The sequence below is a fragment of the Geotrypetes seraphini genome, chromosome 12 (genome assembly GCF_902459505.1).
Source record: "Geotrypetes seraphini chromosome 12, aGeoSer1.1, whole genome shotgun sequence".
Lineage (NCBI taxonomy): Eukaryota > Metazoa > Chordata > Amphibia > Gymnophiona > Dermophiidae > Geotrypetes > Geotrypetes seraphini.
In genome coordinates, this window is record NC_047095.1 from 104,047,539 (window position 1) to 104,068,699 (window position 21,161).

General features: G+C 39.6%; 1 protein-coding gene across 1 annotated transcript in view; it reads left to right on the forward strand.

Annotated features, from left to right (window-relative positions):
* Positions 1-825: 825 nt before the first annotated feature.
* LOC117346209 (vomeronasal type-2 receptor 26-like) overlaps positions 826-21,161 on the forward strand; it is a 45,368-nt gene continuing 25,032 nt past the window's right edge. Inside the window, exons 1-2 of the mRNA XM_033915610.1 lie at positions 826-1,148; positions 7,469-7,754. Of these exons, the coding sequence (XP_033771501.1) occupies positions 826-1,148; positions 7,469-7,754 (609 nt within the window). The remainder of the gene's footprint in view (positions 1,149-7,468; positions 7,755-21,161) is intronic.

Below are 21,161 nucleotides of genomic sequence, written 5' to 3' on the forward strand. Positions count from 1 at the left end.
TCCTCTGGACCAATGCCATCCTATTTATATTTTTTTTAAGGTGTGTCCTCCAGAATTATATACAATATTCTAAGGACTCCTTTTACAAAGGTGCGCTAGCATTTTTAGCACATGCACCAGATTAGCATGCACTATAGTGCGCGCTAGCTGAAAAACTACCACCTGCTCATGTATGGCATTTTAGCCCACGCTATTCTGCCCTAACGCACCTTCATAAAAGGAGCCCTAAATGAGGTCTCACCAGAGTCTTCTTATACAGGGGCATCAATATCTACTTTTTCCTACTGGCCATACCTCTTCCTGTACACCCTAGCATCCTTCTAGCTTTCACCATAACCTTTTCAACCTGTTTGGCCACCTTAAGATCAATTTGAGCTTATCTGCCTTGTAATAAAATCCCTCCCCACATAAGCAATGTCCTTGACAAGTGACATCAAAGTGATCCCCACTTATTTCAGTCAGATTAATGTTTGTCTCTCTCTCTTAATATGAGTTTAGCTTCTAAAACAGCAGCAAACTATATTTAATGTTAAATACATAGAACTACAGCACATGCCCTTGAGATTAAACTCTGAGAATAGAGGCTCTATTTTCTTAAATTCTGTATATAGAATTGTAATTTGAACATTTAAAAAAAAATTAAAAAAAGAGAGAGATTAAACTCTGAGGAGAAGGACATTATAAATGTTCTGTATCCTTAGTATGAGAGTTAAACTCAAATCAGCAACAGACTTAAATGACACCCCTTCCATTCATTTGATATTTGTTTCTTTGCTTATCAAATTGCCTGTTTTTTTAGTGGAGTGGGATGTCAATAATTTAAAGATGAATTTGTGTGGGATCAGCAAGAACCCTGCAACAGTTTCTGCTAGACCAATGAATTATGCACAGTCTCAGCAGGTGTTTCGTTGGACAAACTATGTCACAGCTTTGAAGATGCAAGCTCATTCTGTTCTTATTTTATTAATTCTTTTTCATATCCTATGGAAGTTCACTGAGTGTTCATGCTCTTCAGGGCAGGATTTTATGGGTTCACCTGGATATCACAAGAATGGAGACATCATAGTTGGGGGAATAGTAACTGTGTTCAGCTTTAAATCAATTATGTATTCCTTCACAGTTCCTCTTCAATTCCTTACTAAAGTAATGTAAGTAGCCTTCTTTAGCTCCTCCATACCAGGATTATGATCACAAATGTTACATTAAATGGTCACTAACTGTGGGAGTTAATGAACATAGTTAGACCTTTTGAAATTGACTAGGTTGAATTATCTAAATTTAGGATTTTATTATTGATTAGAATTCCAAATTTGCCCAATGGACTTCGGTGTGATTACCTTGGGCTGCCATGGTAATTGGCTTTGTAACAGAGGACCTTAGTTTCATAATACATTGGTGGCCATGGAGTAGAATAAAATCAGAAATTAATATTCCTGAGCACTTTGCCATAGAAGAGAACCTGTTTACTGGATAAGTGCTGCTGACTGGGATATTCTCAGGCTCCATCTGTGCACTGTCTCTGAATATCTTTAAAGACCCCTCTGCTTTGTGTATAAAGTGCCAGGGTGTCCTAAGTTATCCAGTGAAGTTATCAGGATAGCAGACAATATTGCCACTATCTGGATTAGTTCCAGTGCTAACCTCCTTAATTGGATATTCAGTGCCAGCCATAATAGTGACATCAAATAAGTGTATATTTGTTGATTGCTGAAAGTGGCAAATAAAATTCAAACTGACCAGAGCAACTGAATATTGAATATGGATTTACAACTTAATGTCAGAAGTAGGCACCTACCCCCTCTTTTATGAATGCGTAGCATGGGTTATAGCGTCAGCAGCGCTGGCAACGGCGGTAACTGCTCTGACACTCATGGAAATTCTATGAGCATCGGAGCACTACTGCCAGTGCTAAAACCCACACTTTGCATTCATAAGAGAGGGGGCTAATTGAGGCAACTTTTCTTGGATAATAATAATAATAATAATTTATTTTTATATACCGCTATACTAAAAAGGTTCAAAGCGGTTCACAACATGATAAAATACATACAATCAATAAAACATTAACAATCGATTAAATTGGAATATAGCAATTAAGAAACAATAAAATTGAAGTACATCAGTTAAGAAACCTACAGTTTAGTGTCTGACATCTAGCACTTAATTTTCAAGAAAAAAACAAACATTCATATATTCATGAATGCAAATGTAAAGTGTTTCAATACTATCTAGATAAATTGATTAAAAAAAAAAAACAACCCACCAGATATAAAGGCTTAACAGCATCTCTTGTTCCAAACAGTCTGCACATGTCTATAAGATGAGTCACACAGGAGGAATTGATCAAGGAAATTCATCTGAAGTTTTGTCCTTCATTGCTTCATGATTGATTTATACCACTTATAGTCTAATTGGTTTACAATCAGGTACTTAAGTGTCCTTTTATCAAGCTGCGGTAGGGGTATAATGCGCATAATACCATGCGTTAAACTACCTACCGCACTAGCCACTAATGCCTGCATTGAGCAGGTATTAGTTTTTTAGCCGTCCGCGGGGGTTAGCGCATGATGAAGTGTCCAACATGCTAACCCCGCTAGCGTAGCTTGATAAAAAGACCCCTAAGTCTTTCTTCCTATCTGTCCTAGTGGACTCACAATCTGACTAATGTGCTGGTGCAATGGTGTGTTAAAAGACTTGTCCAGGGCTTGAACCCGCAACTTCAGGGTGCTGAAGCTACAGCCCTAACCACTAATCGTACCACCTCAGTTATCCACCTATTAAAAAACTTTTTACTTCAACTTCATACAAATGCACCTTGATTTTCAAATATTCATTCCGTGGAAAATACTAATTCTATGTGTTTCTTAATTCCTGCTAAAAAATCTGTTTCCATTTCTAGATTTTTTAATATGTTGACTATGATTTTGAAATGTTCCATATTACAATGTCCTTTTTTTATCTGCAGTCACCAAACTCTGCCAGTCACCTAAAAAAATCACGCAACAGCGCCATGGCTACAGAGGTGCTTTATGATGCCTAATGCCACTTCCGTCATTAGCCATGCCTACAGTGGCATTACATGTCATAAAGAACCTCTGTGGTTGAGGTTTCTACTAGAGAATGACACGGGGAGCGATCCCCGCAGGGAGCTGCGGCGTGGCTGCGGTTTGGCTGCGGGTTATGGAGACTCCAAAGCCAAATCGCCGCAGACACGGGGATAAAAGTTTTCACCGCCCGCAAAAACGGTGAAAAGATTTGTCCCCGCAGGCCAATGTACCCCCTTCTAGGAACCGCTATTTACCTGTGTTTCACCGTGTTCGTGACCGGGTGTTTGATGTCTCCGCCATGTTGTCTGTCTCCTCCAACTCTCGATCCAACTTGCACGTTGCCGCATTGACTCCACCCCCCCAATATACTGGCTCCTCATTTGTCAGATCAACCCTTCCTGCCAATAGAACCCCCCCCCCCCGACGATCACCGGCAGGAAGGTGCCCAGCCCTTCATGCCGACAGAACCAGCCCTCCCCAACGATCGCGGCAGGAGGGTACCCATCCCCTCCTGCCTACCACAACAGCCCCCCCGACGATCGCAGCAGGAGGATATCCAACCCCTCCTGCCAGCTCCCCAACAGCCCCCCTATGATCACTGGTAGGAGGGTGCCCAACCCCTCCTGCCGGCCCCCCCAACGGCCCCCTTTATCGCCAATAGGAGGGTGCCCAACCCCTCCTGCCGGACCCTCCCCCAACAAACCCCGCCATCCTGAAACACCACCCTTAGTCTTACTTTCCAAGTTGGACCGGACAGCTCCTCGCTCGTCTGGCCAGCAGGCCTGCCTCCGTCCAAATGAGGCGGGCCCGCCCCTCCCCTCCCCTGCCTAACCCACAGGATCCTAGGGCCTGATTGGCCCAAGCACCTAAGGCCCCTCCTATAGCGGGAGTGGCTTTAGGTGCCTAGACCAATCAGGCCCTAGGATCCTGTGGGTTGGGCAGGGTAGGGGCGGGCCCGCCTCATTTGGACGGAGGCAAGCCTGCTGGCCATACGTGTGAGGAGCCGTCCGGTCCAACTTGGAAAGTAAGACTAAGGGGGTTCCGGGGTGGGAGGGTTCGTTGGGGGGGGTCCAGCAGGAGGGGTTGGGTACCCTCCTGCCGGCGATCTTAGGGGAGGCCATTGGGAGGACCGGCAGGAGGGGTTGGGTACCCTTCTGCTGCGATTGTCGGGAGGGCCGTTGGGGGGGTCTACAGGAGGGGTTGGGTGCCCTCCTGCCGTGATCGCTGGGGGGAGGGGAGACTTGCAGCCGTAGCCGCGGTCACTATGCTAATCACGGCAGGGAGATCTTTGCCGTGATTAGGTACAGCGGCCGCGTCTACTTACCATGTAGGCTAACATTGTAAGCATTAAAAGTACGTCGTGTTTGTTTTTGTATAGTTATTAACTAATATTTAACTAAGTTTTAAAGTTTTAAAGAATGTTTCCTTTATACGTAAATAAAGAAAAGTATTTAAAATCGTACCCGTTTGAGGCTTTTATGTATGCAGCGGTGACGGTGACGGGGCGGTGAATGGGGTTGCAGTGGCAGTGACGGGGCGGTGAATGGGGTGGCAGTGGCGGTGACGGGGCGGTGAAGGGAATGGCGGTGACGGGGCGGTGCAGAGGATGGTGAGACGGGGACGGGGCGGTGACGGGGACCAATTTTTTCACCGTGTCATTCTCTAGTTTCTACCATGACCCAGAGCACCAAATGCTTTGACGCTACTCCAATGCTTATAGAATTTTCCCTTCTCTGTCCATAAATCTGTTGCTTAATAAGAATTTTCTGTTCTCTTCTTTATCACTAAATAACGTTATCTCTTGGAGTATTTCTCTAAAATGATAAACCATGAAAATGAATCAATTCTTGGCTGCTTGGGTTTTATGATCTGCTCGGGTTCTTCCCTAATACAGTAAGATTTATGGAGACTTCCAAACAACATTCATATATTTGATTATCGTAAAAGAATGAATTCATTTTTATCTATTTAAAAATATTGCATGCTCAAACTCCAATCAAACAGCTACATATTATTGGATAGCCAGCTGTTCACATCCTTATATTCCCTTCCCTGCCTCTTCAGAGCTTTATTTATCAAGTATGGGGTTGATTGTTAGGATTTTGGGTCCCAAGAGCTCAGCTGTTCAAATAGTTGTGCATGTAAATAGGAAATATAAACCTTTTCAAGCCCTACTCCATATTCCATAGATTATGTCATAGCAACTTTATTAATTCTGTAGATTATAAGGTAGAAAATAGTGGTAGGGTATGAACACTGGGATGCCTTTACTTCTGCACTTGACATAGATTGCACATTTATTCATCTATTCCATTACAGTGGGGTATGTTTAATTAAAGACCTTACTTTGTAAGTCAAAGTTTCCCAAAGCAATCAAGAAAATTGAAGAGTTCCAAAGTGAAAACTTGTAACCAACATGAAAAACTATACTAAAGAAAAAAGTTTTGGTCTGCACACCCTTAGTTAATATGTGTTCAGTTTTCCTGGGATAATTTCTAAAGCTAAATGATGCATGGATTCTTTGCTTTGGAAATAATTACTATTTAAAACTTTGCAAGTAAAAGAGGAACATAAGAATAGCCCCTGCTGGGTCAGACCACGCGACGGCCCTCCTGTCAAAGACCAGCACCTTAACTGAGACTAGCCCTATCAGCATACGTCCTTGTACAGCAGGAACTTGTCTAACTTTGTCTTGAATCCCTGGAGGGTGTTTTCCCCTATGACAGACTCCAGAAGAGCATTCCAGTTTTCTACCACTCTCTGGGTGAAGAAGAACTTCCTTACATTTGTACGGAATCTATCCCCTTTCAACTTTATACATATTGGTGGTAAAATAGAGAAATTACTCTTGTGTGGATGTGGGATTGATGACTGTTTTACTTTTGTGGTTGGTACCTGCTGATAAGTAGAAACATTGGAAAAGAGAAGGAAAACAAAGGTATAAATGAACTGTGCACTTTCTCAACTTATTGGATGATTTAGTAATGTTTCTAATGATGTTATTTATTTTACTTTATTTATTTGGAGAATGATATTAACAAGATTAGAAGTCCTGAGATGTGATTCAATGCTCCTGCTGTGAACCTAAATCAACTCATTTTCCCCATGGGCAGTTCAAGGCTGACATGGAAAAATAGGGATTCTCTTCCCTATCTGAGACTTGTGATATAGTACACCAAAACCAAGGAAACAGAAAGGGAGACAAGGGAGAACAAATGAACACAAACACAAGTCCTGAAATGCTGCAAATCTTGATGCAAAAGAGGTACTTCCATAAACAACTAAAGGCTCAGTTGAAGAGGGAAATTTCTATATTTATCCAAGGGATCTGACATGGCACCATGTTTTGATGAAGATTATTTATACTATAAAAAATTGGTAAAACTCTCCTTTTATATCCAATACAAGGATGACAGCTGCACTAAAATTTCAAAGATTAAGTGAAGGGGTTTCAGTATGGGCTCAATTATCTCTATATATGACCAAAAGCCCCAGGCAGGAATTCATAGGTGACTAGCACCAGACCCGAAGGTCTAAATAAACCCTGCCCAGTACATCATGATTACCCTTATTTAAAACATTTAATTAATAGCATTAAATAAATATAAAGTGCAAACATGCATCCAATAAGGGAATAAAAAGAGGGGATTCACATTTGCACTTTATATTTATTTAATGCTATTAATTAAATGTTTTAAATAAGGGTAATCATGATGTACTGGGCAGGATTTATTTAGACCTTTGGGTCTGGTGCTAGTCATCTATGAATTCCTGCCTGGGGCTTTTGGTCATTTATAGAGATAATTGAGCCCATACTGAAACCCCTTCACTTAATCTTTGAAATTTTAGTGCAGCTGTCATCCTTGTATTGGGTTTAAAAGGAGAGTTTTACCAATTTTTTATAGTAGAAGTTTTCATAGTATTGGTATTTATAGTTTTTGGGTTTTTGAAGCCTATTTGTTGAAGATTATGCCAGATCAATATTTAGAAACCTATTGAACCCCAAGGCAGGAATAATCTTTGAAACACAGATCTGGAATACATGCTTAAGTGGTATATCAAACATTAATAAACATAAACAAATATCCTTTTCAGTAGAACCTTTGGTTATTTATGGAAGTACCTCTTTTGTATTAACATTTCCTGCATTTTGGGACTTGTGCTTGTGTTGGAGGTCACTTCTGATAATAGTGCAACCATGCAGCATATTGTGGTCAGTCCATTTCTTGAGGATGGCACTTGTATAGTACAAAATTTTGCTAAGGCCAATTTAATACCACAGACAGTGGAATGAGATATGATTTTCAGTGGTGGACAGAAGACATATGCTTCAATTTTTTTTTTATTTAGTATTTATGTTTCTATTATATCTTTCATTTCATGGTTTATTTTATATTATCTGATACTGAATCTCATTACAGGCATATCATCAACTACTACAACTTCCTGGCTTTTGTCTATGCAGTAGAGGAGATTAACAACTCATCACTCTTGCCCAACCTCACACTGGGGTATCACCTTTATGACTCTTACAATAATCGGCTCATGGAACTTAGGGCTGCCATGAATATATTTTCACAAATAGACATGCCAAACATTAATTATAACTGTGAAACATCTGGCACACTTGCTGCTATCATAGAAGGTCTCTCAGCTGTTGGATCAAGTCAAATATCAGATGTGATCTCAATATACCACTACCCACAAGTAAGGGGACATCTACATTTTAATTTATTTCCTATTTTCTAATGTATTTCTACAGACCATCATAATTTATAAAAGAATATACAAACAAATAAATGTTAGAAGCTTGCAAAACTAAAGGATGGCAATTAAAGTTATACTTTTAGTAGACATCTAATTGCAAAGTCAAATGTACAGGTATATGCTAAGTGTTCATAGATTAAACCAATTTTTGAACAGAAGAGGGCAATTTAAACATACTCTGTCAGCTGCTACAGTCTCAAATAACCTCAGATATTCAGTGCCGGTGACACCTCATGCCCTGCACTGAAAATCTGGGCCTAATTCTGTCATGGTGGTTTATAAAATATTGACCTGTATGGGCTTAATATCAACCACACTAATTTTTTAATGTGCCTAAGAATTGTGCATGTACTCTCATCTGCCTATCTATCATGAACTTGAATATTTATTTAGCTAAATATAGCATGTATTATCACACTGCTGCCTCTAAGCCAGTGGTCTCAAACTCAAACCCTTTGCAGGGCCACATTTTAGATTTGTAGGTACTTGGAGGGCCTCAGGAAAAAAAAAAACCTGTTAATGTCTTATTAAAGAAATGACAGTTTTGCATGAGGTAAAACTCTTAGTTTATAAATATTTCCTTTTGGGTAAGTGTTAATAATAATATTGTAATTTATAGCTAAAGAAACATATGATCAAAAAACTATTTTATTTTACTTTTGTGATTATGATAAACTTACCGAGGTCCTCAAAATAGTACCTGGTGGGCCACTTGTGGCCCCCAGACCGTGAGTTTGAGACCACTGATCTAAGCTGAGCAGAAGTCATCCAATTGATTTGCTAGAAGTGGTTCTTGTTCTGGTTAGGTTGTATTTGGTGTGTTTTAAATAACATTGGAGGGACATATAAGGAAATTTTTCTTCACCCAGAGAGTGGTAGAAAACTGGAACGCTCTTCCAGAGTCAGTTATAGTGGAAAACACCCTCCAGGACTTCAAGACAAAGTTGGACAAGTTCATGCTAAACTGGTGAGACTAGACTCATTTGGAGCACTGGTCTTGACCTAGGGGCCGCTGCAGGAGCGGACTGCTGGGCAGGATGGACCATTGGTCTGACCCAGCAGCAGCAATTCTTATGTCTTATGTTCTTAACCAGGATACAGCTTGTTCATCTGTATGTGAGATGAACTGTACATACTGGGAACATCCAGAATAAACATCCATTTTACAAAATGAAACATCCAAATTATAAAAGAAATAAAATAATGGAAATGAACATCTCTATAGCAGCATGTGTAGAAAATGGCCTCACAGAGGTCTGTGCAGAGTATTGGGGCAGCCCAGTGGTCAGTGCATTGAAGAGTATCCTGAGAGAGCCAAGTTCAGTTTCCACTGTAAAATTTTGTTTAATTTCTAACCTTGAACTCTCCAATAACATAAAAAAACTTCCTGTACCTAATGTATACCATGTGGGCATGTTAATTTTAAGGACAGATTTTTATTTTTTTTAATGTCACAAACTACTTGTGACCAAAATATGCACTTTTGAATGCTGAATCTAAATCAATCTTGTGAAACTGCTTAAAGTGATTCTTACCTATAATCAATCACAGTTGAAATATGTAGAAATTAAGTAAGGTTGGGTGGGTTTCCAGGAGTGCATATTTTGGGGTTTGGTTATTTGTATGGGCTTTTTATTTTCATTTTTTTCATAATTTACCCTGTTCTGTTTTCTGGATTTTGTTTTATTATATATGTATATTTCCTACTTGCATGACTATGGCTCAAGTTTACATCTGGGGGAAGGGCTGGGCTTCTAGATGTTTCTATTTTGTTTTATTGCAAAAGATATCTTTTTTTCATTTGGGATGATGGAAGTTAAATCATCCTCATCACAATGAATTGCATCTTGAAATGTTTCAGGAATAAATTTAGTAAATAATTGTGCTAAATTACTTTCTTATGTCCATCGTCAGGAACTAGACAGAGCTTGTCTACAAGAAACAAAATTGTCTGATATAGAACATATGAAACTTAAAACTGGTTGGATGGGAAAAATTTATTGTTACATTACATTACAGTACATTAGTGATTTATATTCCGCCAATACCTTGCGGTTCAAGATGGATTACATAAGAAGTTATCTGGGCATTTCCAGAGGTATTACAGAGTAGAGTGGGTTGCTACAAGGGGATTGAGATGATACTTGTGGTGTTAGTTTGTCTTCAAGGATTTCTTGAATAGCAGGGCTTTTATTTCTTTTCTGAAAATTTTGTAGTCTGGGGTCGTGATCAGTACATTGGAGAGTTGGAAGTCTAGTTTTGCAGATGATACCAAGATTTGTAACAGAGTAGACACCGAAGAGAGAGTGGAAAATATGAAAAAGGATCTGCAAAAGTTAGAGGAATGGTCTAATGCCTGGCAACTAAAATTCAATGCAAAGAAATGCAGAGTAATGCATTTGGGGATTAATAATAGGAAGGAACCGTATATGCTGGGAGGAGAGAAGCTGATATGCACGGACGGGGAGAGGGACCTTGGGGTGATAGTGTCCGAAGATCTAAAGGCGAAAAAACAGTGTGACAAGGCAGTGGCTGCTGCCAGAAGGATTCTGGGCTGTATAAAGAGAGGCGTAGTCAGTAGAAGAAAGAAGGTGTTGATGCCCCTGTACAGGTCATTGGTGAGGCCCCACTTGGAGTATTGTGTTCAGTTTTGGAGACCGTATCTGGCGAAAGACGCAAGAAGACTTGAGGCGGTCCAGAGGAGGGCGACGAAAATGATAGGAGGCTTGCACCAGAAGACATATGAGGAGAGACTGGAAGCCCTGAATATGTATACCCTAGAGGAAAGGAGAGACAGGGGAGATATGATTCAGACGTTCAAATACTTAAAGGGTATTAACGTAGAACAAAATCTTTTCCAGAGAAAGGAAAATGGTAAAACCAGAGGACATAATTTGAGGTTGAGGGGTGGTAGATTCAGGGGCAATGTTAGGAAATTCTACTTTACGGAGAGGGTGGTGGATGCCTGGAATGCGCTCCCGAGAGAGGTGGTGGAGAGTAAAACTGTGACTGAGTTCAAAGAAGCGTGGGATGAACACAGAAGATTTAGAATCAGAAAATAATATTAAATATTGAACTAGGCCAGTTACTGGGCAGACTTGTACGGTCTGTGTCTGTGCATGGCCGTTTGGAGGAGGATGGGCAGGGGAGGGCTTCAATGGCTGGGAGGGTGTAGATGGGCTGGAGTAAGTCTTAACAGAGATTTCGGCAGTTGGAACCCAAGCACAGTACCGGGTAAAGCTTTGGATTCTCGCCCAGAAATAGCTAAGAAGAAAAAAAAAAAAAAAAAAAAAAAATTTAAATTGAATCAGGTTGGGCAGACTGGATGGACCATTCGGGTCTTTATCTGCCGTCATCTACTATGTTACTATGTTACTATGTAGTTTTGCTGCTTGTGTGGATAGAAGGCCATCATACAGGTTTTTTTATTTGACGTCCCTGATTGGAGGGTGCGTGAATGGTGTGTGGGTTCTCCTATGTTTTGGTTGTGGAAGTTTGGATTAGGCGGTTGTTCAAGTAGACTGGGCTGTCACCATTTATGTATTTAAATAATACACAGTAGAATTTAAATAGTATTCTTGCTTGAACTGGGAACCAGTGTGAGTCGAGGTTTGCCTCGGTGATGTGGTTGCTTTCTTAGTGAATATATTAGTCTCAGGGCTCTGTTATGTACTGTTTGTAGTTACATTACATTACATTAGAGGTTTCTATTCCGCCATTACCTTCAGGTTCAAGGCGGGTTACAGACGTGTTATAGAAGGTGGAGTACAAAGAAGATATCTGATCATTTCCAGGAAATAATAGAGAGAAGATCAGGTAGTTGTTTTATTATTGTTGTGGGGCAGGGGAGATATAGGATGTTGCAGTAGTCAAGGAGACCTAGGACTAGATACTGGATTATGAGCTAGAATTGTTTTCTATCGAATAATTTTTGAACTTGCCTTAGGTTTCTCATGACTGCGAATTATTTCTGTATTGCTTTGTTGATTGTGGCTGCATGGTACAGCATCTGTCAATCATCATTCCCAGAAGTTTTAGAATGGGTTGAATGGGGTATGTGATTGAGTTTATTACTAATTTGTTAAGGTTGGGATTTTATCATTTTCGAGGAGTATGAATTTTGTTTTGTCTGAGTTCAGTTTTAGTTTATGATCTTTCATCCATGTTGCTACTGATTCCAGTGTTCTGTGTAGTGTGTCTGTCATGGAGCGTGTTGGTTGATCAAAAGGAAGAAGAATGATGATGTCTGCATAGCTATAAGAGGTTAAGCCTAATTTGTCAAGGTAGGTGCCAAGGGATGCCATGTAGAGGTTGAAGAGTGTTGGAGATAACAGTGATCTTTGAGGTGTGCAACAGGGGTTGGACTATGGTTCTGATATTTCTTTCTTTGTCTTTACTCTGTAAGTCCTGGATTGTAGGAATCCTTGAAACCATGGGTGTACCTTACCTATGATTTCTATTATATCTAGTATTTGTAGTTGGATGTCATGGTCCACCAGGCCAAATGCTGCGGTGAGATTATTTTTTAAGTTCATGAAAGTTTTATTGAAGTTTTACATAACATAACAATTAATGGTTCATAATCAATGGCACGAGACACACCAATACACCGATAATCCAGTGCAGACAATTTGGCATAAGAAAGAAGTGCACCGCAGAAAAACTTATTTTTAAAGAGCTTTGATGGGGGGGGATGGGGGGAACCATCATACACTTTAATGCATAGTGTTTGCGCTGCTGTTGGGGGGGGGGTTTGGGGGTTTGGAACCCTCCATTATAGAGAAAATGCAACTTTTTCTGATTTTTTGGGGAAAAGTTCCTCTATAATGTGGGGGTTGAGCATGGATAATGAGACACCAGCGCACTCATAAAGCTGCAGCTGCTAATTAAGCTGCTAGCTTTCACTCAAGGTGTGCAAAATAACAAAAATATGGAAATGTTGCATAACGCAAGGTTTACCAAAATAATTATTTATTGCTTTTTTTTTCCATCATGGACCTCAAAAGGCTAGTTGCATTAGTGGGAGGTCGTTATAGTTGCCAAAATGCTGGCCTTCTGATAACAACATGGAATAAAAGTTCCAGAAATCATAATTTTTTGTTTACATTCATTTCTGAATATACATAAACATTTTATTACATATCAATATTCTTTTTGTCCTTTTTTAAAAAGTATATTACGAGAACCTGCATTAAAAAAGTGCTGAAAACTTCATGGCCCTATCCTGTCAGCCTCAGTCAAGGAAAAGGAGGGGCTGTTTCCCCCTCTCCCTGAAACCTGACAGCTTCATGTTACACCTACACCTACACCTAAGTGTGGGCTTCCAATGCCCCCCTTCCTATGCTGGAAACTGCTACAGGTCTATGATTCTAACTTAACCATTTCCAGATGCTGTGTTCAGGATTTTTCCTTAGTGTTCTTTCTATAAACCATTTCATTTTAAGTACCCCTTCTTTTACAAATCATTCATACCACCACATATCACACATTCAAGGGCCCCAAACATTCATCCATTCATACCATGTATTTCATTCATATTTAATGCATGTTATATCTCAGATTGGGATACGTAATCTAATATGCTCTTCCTAAGGCACATCTGGTATCAATTAGAACCACAAGGCTAAAAGCGGGAAAAACCTGAACAAAGACTAGGAATATAGGCTGAACACAAAATGGAGTAAAGCCAAGCAGAAGACATAGAAAAACAGAGATGGAGTTCATTTATATCCTGATTTCCTCTATGATCTAGCTTAATAGCAAAATACATAAAAGGAATATTATTATGCTTTTCCTTAATATTAATCTGTAGTGTGTTTTTCTGGCCTTGGCTAATCCATATTCAGATTTTTATTCACCAACTTTTCGTACGCTTCTATTGGGCATGGCCTTAACTAACACATATTCTTGTATCTAACTAGAGTTACCCAGAATCATACGAAAAGCAGGCACTTTTGTAGCAAAACTCCACAAAATACTGCACCATCATGTCCTGATGTCCATTCCATTACCGTCCCATAGATATCGCCCCCTACTGGCCACGAGCCACTACTCCTCAATCCCCTCTTGAATATTACGTAAGTTCACGCACGTGATATTCATACCTGGGGCGCTCATGGTCTTACCTCTGGATCTCAGGGGGGTTTCTTTTAACATAAGAACATAAGAAATGCCTCTGCTGGGTCAGAGCCAAGGTCCATCGTGCCCAGCAGTCCGCTCACGTGGTGGCCCAATAGGTCCAGGACCTGTGCAGTAATCTTCTATCTATACCCCTCTATCCCCTTTTCCAGTAGGAATTTGTCCAATCCTTTCTTGAACCCCAGTACCGTACTCTGCTCTATTACGTCCTCTGGAAGCGCATTCCAGATGTCCATCACACGTTGGGTAAAAAAGAACTTCCTAGTATTTGTTTTGAATCTGTCTCCTATCAACTTTCCCGAGTGCCCTTTTGTTCTTTTATTATTAGAAATTTTGAAGAATCTGTCCCTCTCCAGGGAAAAGAGACCCAGCTTCTCCAATCTCTCAGAATATGACAGGTTTTCCATATCTTTTATCAGACGTGTCGCTCTCCTCTGAACCCTCTCGACTAACGCCATATCCTTCTTAAGGTACGGCGACCAATATTGGATGCAGTACTCCAAATGCGGGCGCACCATCGCCCGATACAACGGCAGGATAACTTCTTTCGTTCTGGCTGTAATACCCTTTTTGATTATACCAAGCATTCTATTCGCTCTCTTAGTGGCCGCTGCACACTGTGCTGAAGGCTTCATTGTCATGTCCACCATTACCCCCAAATCCCTTTCCTGGGTACTTTTATTCAATAACATCCCTCCCATTGTATAGTTGTACCTCGAGTTTCTGCTCCCCACATGTTGAACTTCATCTGTCATCTCACCGCCCATTCTTCTAATTTGTTCAAGTCCCTTTGCAATTCTTCGCTGTCCTCTGTAGTCTGAGCTCCATTAAATAGTTTTGTGTCGTCCGCAAATTTTATTATCTCGCACTTCGTCCCTGTTTCAAGATCATTTATGAAAATATTAAATAGCAGCGGCCTAAGCACCGAGCCCTGCGGGACACCACTCGTGACCCTCCTCCAATCGTAGTAGTGACCCTTCACTCCTACCCTTTGTTTTCTACCCTTCAACCAGTTTCTGATCCATCTATGTATGTCTCCTTCCACCCCATGGTTCTTCAGTTTCCGGAGTAGACGTTCATGGGGCACCTTGTCAAAGGCTTTTTGGAAATCTAGATATATGATGTCTATGGGGTCTCCTTTGTCCATCCGTTTGTTGATCCCTTCAAAGAAGTGCAATAAGTTCGTTAGGCGCGATCTTCCCTTGCAGAAACCATGCTGGCTGGTTATCAGAAGTTCGTGTTTTTCAAAATGCTGATCGATGTTTTCTTTTATCAGTGCTTCTGCCATTTTCCCCGAAACCAGTGCTGCTCTTCTTATGGATCAGTGTGTGTCTGTGCAAGTATATTCTTTTAATGCCAATTAGATAGGACTAACTGCACAAAAGCCAGAAAAATATACTACCTGGGCCTGCAAAGGCAGTTGCCTAGAAGATCTTACCCAAAGCATACTTGAATTCTCAGGTGAGAATGCAAGCAAATCCCATCCACTATCTTAGATAAAATCCATTCAACCCATTTTAAGTTGCTGGCTAAGCTGCACCATATAGGAAACTTACCATTCCAGTGGTAGGCATATAGGCAGTGTCTGTTCTAGTCCAGGTGCAATAGCCCTAGAGCAGAGCAGAGACTAAACTTGTGTCTGTTCTTTTATTCATAGAGGTATCAATGAAACTCCAGTACTTTTGAGGTATATAGGTCAGAAAATGTAATAAAAGTATAGCTAAGAGAAAGATAGAACCTTAGATATATATTAAACATATCTAAATCCCTAGATTTCCCTAAAATAAGAGAACCTCAGTATTACCTAACTTAGAATTGGTCCCTATGCTCAAAAGTGTTATGCATAGTAATCTAGAATTAAATCAATAAGGTGTAAAATTCTACAGAGTGCTAAGAAAACCCAAATGTGTGCCTAATATGTAAATTTAACCCATGTGCAGATAATGCACTCAGTGAATGCATTCTAGATATAATTTTTCTTTTTTCTGTGTGTGGTGCAAAAAGTCATTTCTCTAATATAAATTAAAATCATTAAAAGGACTAATGATGTCAGCAGTTAACCCCAATTAAACGACACTGTTGCAATGTGTGACAGCTTAAACCTGCCACTGTACATGGAATACAGTAATATGAAGTAAAATTTAAAATACAGGATAAACAAAATATTTTCTGAGAACAATGCATGAGGACAATGATAAAGAAAAACAATTGCAAATACAATGTCATAATAAGCCTTTTGGATTATGCAAAAGCATAATTAATGTTCAGAAGCCTAATTCAAATGAAGTGATTTAAAGTAAAGCGGTTTAAGATAAAGTCTGTTTTTTCAAAATTATGAGTCCAAAATGTCTTTGCAAATATTTTAGCAACTTGTAAGGTCAGAGTCTCTGAATTAATTTAAATAAAACTGGATAATGACTTTAAAAGTTCGTGCTGCAGCGTTTTCGGGGAAAATTCAAGCTTGTCATTGCTATCTCTACGGAACTGCTCCTAGATGCTAGGGAGTACATGGATGCCTTCTTTCTTTTCTTTGTTCATGTGAAAAGCACGCCGAAGAATGCACTGCTACTTCTGAAAATAAGCACATTATTAGTAGGACAAAGAAAAACTGAAATTCCCGCCGAAAACTCAGCTTTGGATTTCTCTGTGTTCTTCACAGCTCTAGTGGTGGAATGTGGTACAGTTGATCAGTGTAAGTCCTGCAAGGGAAGCACATGTTCATTAACAAGAGCACAAAGAAAAACATGGTGGGACCCATCCCCCACTTTTCTGCAGACAGCTGACTGGAATTCTACTGAGACTGTAATCTGTATTTGCTGGAAGACAAAGCACAGTTTCAATAACTTTTTTCAGGGTCCTGTGATACCAAATATGGCCACAGGAAAATTTAAATGCTGACCCATTATCTACAGGGCAAAATTAGACTTTCTGCTAGTGCCAGGGAATTATTTTCAATCCATATTCTGTATCAGGTTCCTATTCCGAAGAGCTTACTGGTAAAAATTTAAGCAAAAACTCAGCTCCGAATCCACCCACTTACATAAAGGTTTATTAAAATTGTTCATTACCTTTATCAATGTTATCAAGCCCATTGTTTATCATATATTTCAATTTTCAGAAAAATATAGGTAATTAACCTCTATCTTTGTTAGTCTTTTATTTTAAACTTCCCAGTTTAATTTTAAAGTACATTTAAAATGTGATCAATCCCTAAACATACATTCAGGCAATTCACAATTCTAAAAATACCTTATAAGCCATGCAGGGGAACAAAAATACATATTCAGAACTAATTAGAATCTCTCTTTTAAGCATGGTATCTATTGTTAGAATAAATCTTTTTCTGTGCACAAAAGTATTCTTTCACTGCTAAATACATTCCATAACACTTTCCTTAACATATTTCACAAAACTTTCTCTCACATTCTAATGCATTCTATTTCCTGCTTTGAAACAGCTCCTTTCTATACTGCTATACAATTCCAAAATAACAATTCAGTGTTAAACCAAATCTAGCTGTTCAAACTTCTTGTGTCCATTCACTTATGGCAAAAATCCACCTCGTTTAATATCACATTCTGATTATTCCTCATCTAAAATCACATTCCTCATTCTCCCTCATCTGTCTGAAACCCACATGCTTAAATTTAGCTAAATATTGCTAGACCCACAGTCACCGTCCCATTTGATAACTGTTAAAATTCAAGGAACAAGGGAAAATATATTCTCTAAAGTCTACACCCAGTTCTAATCAAACTTATATCATGACTCCTATTTCTCCATACTTTTCCTATAATGCTAGCAATTCAAAATATTCGAGCTACATAAAGTCCTTTCCTTTTTTTTCCTTATGCAAACAAACTTGCTCCGAGATGTAAAAAAAAAAAACCACAAAGAAGAAACCTTTGCTCTAAACACACATTCCGACATACTGCTGGTAAAGTTTAATCAGAGAGGCTATGTTGTATGCTAAGCCCCTCTGGGTCCTTATATTCTCACGTTCTTAATTTAATTGCAAGCTATTACATCTTAAAATTCTCAACTAGCTAATATTTAAACATATTTTAAAGAAATACCTGCTGAAAAGTATCCAGCCTCATGACAAAGAAAACTCCATGCTGCTGAATTACCCCCTCCTCTCTCCCTCCCCCTCTTTCTCATAGGAAACAAAGGAAAGCCTTCAAAAAAGCCCGCCTTCCAGCTCACGTAACAGGCACTGTGGAAGGCATTGAGGGAGAAAGAGGAGGGGTTGAAATCACTCACTTAAAGGCATGCCTCCCCTTTCAGACAAAGGGAGCTGAAAAGAGCGAGGGAAAACTTTTTTCCAAACAAGTTCAGAGAACTGACTTTTTTACTTTTTCACAGAAAGGAAAATCTTTGTTTTGCTTTTCAAAGAGAAGAAAATTAGATTCAGAGAGACAACTTGAAAACACAGCAGAGAAGATCAAATTTTTTCTTCAGATTCCGTAACTTAATTCCGTCATGCAACTCAGCAGAGAAAAACCAAATTTTTTTTTTCCTTTCTCATTTTCACAGGGGAGGAGCAATGTGGACTGTAGCTAAGAAGCCAGAGACCATGCTGCTTCTCCCCTGGATGTTTTATTTTCCTTTTTTTCTCTCTTTTCAGATTTTTTCATTAACATACAAATTTTACATATTATAACCTCAACACCCCTCTATGTACATATTTATACATGAATTACATATTTACAACTTATTACATGCTACTTACATTTTTTGTTACCTTTTTTTCTCCGTTTTCCACCATTTTTTCCTCTTGTTTCCTCTCCTGCTCATACCTTAAATATGCATATGAATTGTGGATACGTTCCACACTTCAATGGGATTTGCCAGTCTGTTAATCTGAGAACAGACTTCACCTTATGTTCAACACCCTAAGAGAAAACCGTGTCCGCCAAAGTTTCATGTGAAAACACCAATGAACGTGAAGTGCGCATGGTGCGCATAGTCCCTGTTCGTGAGCCAATTGAGCATGGATAATGAGCCACCAGTGCACTCATAAAGCTGCAGCTGCCAATTAAGCTGCTAGCTTTCACTCAAGGTGTGCAAAATAACAAAAACATGGAAATGATGCATAACGCAAGGTTTACCAAAATAATTATTTATTTGTTTTATTTTTCCATCATGGGCCTCAAAAGGCTAGTTGCGTTAGCGGGAGGTTGTTATACTTGTCAAAATGCTGGTCTTCTGAAAACGATCTCAATCCGATACTTCGAAGCTCCCCAATATATACCTTCAGTCCAGTTTGACATCATTGGCTGTCAGCCAATCAATTAACAGACGCTGTACTTAAATTTAGACAAAGACCTTCTTTTTAACATGGAATAAAAGTTCCAGAAATCATATTTTTTGTTTACATTCATTTCTGAATATACATAAACATTTTATTACATATCCAATATTCTTTTTGTCCTTTTTAAAAAAGTATATTACGAGAACCTGCATTAAAAAGTGCTGAAAACTTCATGGCCCTATCCTGTCAGCCTCAGTCAAGGAGAAGGAGGGGCTGTTTCCCCCTCTCCCTGAAACCTGACAGCTTCATGTTATACCTACACAGTCCTAAGTGTGGGCTTCCAATGCCCCCCTTCCTATGCTGGAAACTGCTACAGGTCTATGATTCTAACTTAACCATTTCCAGATGCTGTGTTCAGGATTTTTCCTTAGTGTTCTTTCTATAAACCATTTCATTTTAAGTACCCTTCTTTTACAAATCATTCATACCACCACATATCACACATTCAAGGGCCCCAAACATTCATCCATTCATACCATGTATTTCATTCATATTTAATGCATGTTATATCTCAGATTCGGATATGTAATCTAATATGCTCTTCCTAAGGCACATCTGGTATCAATTAGAACCACAAGGCTAAAAGCGGGAAAAACCTGAACAAAGACTAGGAATATAGGCTGAACACAAAATGGAGTAAAGCCAAGCAGAAGACATAGAAAAACAGAGATGGAGTTCATGTATATCCTGCTTTCCTCTATGATCTAGCTTATTATGCTTTTTCTTAATATTAATCTGTAGTGTGTTTTTCTGGTCTTGGCTACATCCATATTCAGATTTTTATTCACCAACTTTTCGTACACTTCTATTGAGCGTGGCCTTAACTAACACATATGCTTGTATCTAACTAGAGTTACCCAGAATCATACGAAAAGCAGGCACTTTTGTAGAAAAACTCCACAAAATACTGCACCATCATGTCCTGACGTCCATTCCATTACTGTCCCATAGACATCGCCCCCTACTGGCCATGAGCCACTACTCCTCAGGGGTTGCACCCCTCACACCCCCCAATGGCAGCACAAACACTATGCAGTAAAGTGGGGAATTCCCCCCATACTCCCCATCGGAGCTCTTTAAAAATAAGTTTTTCTGTGGCGCATTTCTTTCTTGCGCCGAATTGTCAGCGTTGGATTTTCGGCGTGCTGGTGTCTGGCACACGATTATCCCATCACCCAATTAACGTAGCTGCGGTGAGATCTAGTTGTATAATCAGCATTTTTCTGCCTGTGCTGAGGTGTTGTCTAGCTGTGTCCAGGAGGTAACCTAGTAGTGTCTCTGTGTAATTGGTTGTGTAGGACTGGAGTAAGTTGTGGTTTTCTAGGTAGTTGGCGAGGAGTTTAGCTATGAGGCCCTCCATTAGCTTGACTTAAAATGGCTATGGGTCTGAAGTTGGAAGGTTGGTCTGTTGCTCCTTTAGGGTCTTTTAGGATCGGAGTAACGATGATTTAGCTGAGGTCTTGCGGAAAAAGGCCATCTGTGAGCATGGATTGAATCCATTGTAAGAGGAGAACACAGAATATAGTACTGGAGGTTTTTAACAGGTATGGAGGGCAGTGTTTGAGTTCACAGGCTGTGTGGCTGTATTTTTTATTGAGTTTGTTAAGGTTGGACCATTGTATAGTGGAGAAGTGGGACCAGGTTCTGTCTGCTGCAGCTGATTCTTTTTCTGTGAGGGGCTCTGTGATCTCTTCTAGTTGAGTTGGGGTTCCAGTGAAGGTAATCCTGGCAGTTGTAATTTTGTTTTTAAAGTATTCAACTAAAAGGGTGGCTGAGGGGGGATGGGTGTCATTATAGGGTTGGTGTCTGTGAGTTCTTTTAGCAATTGGAATAGTTTTTTTTGTGTCTTGGATGTCCCTGCCTATTTGGTTGGTGTAGTATGTCTTTCTTTTTTC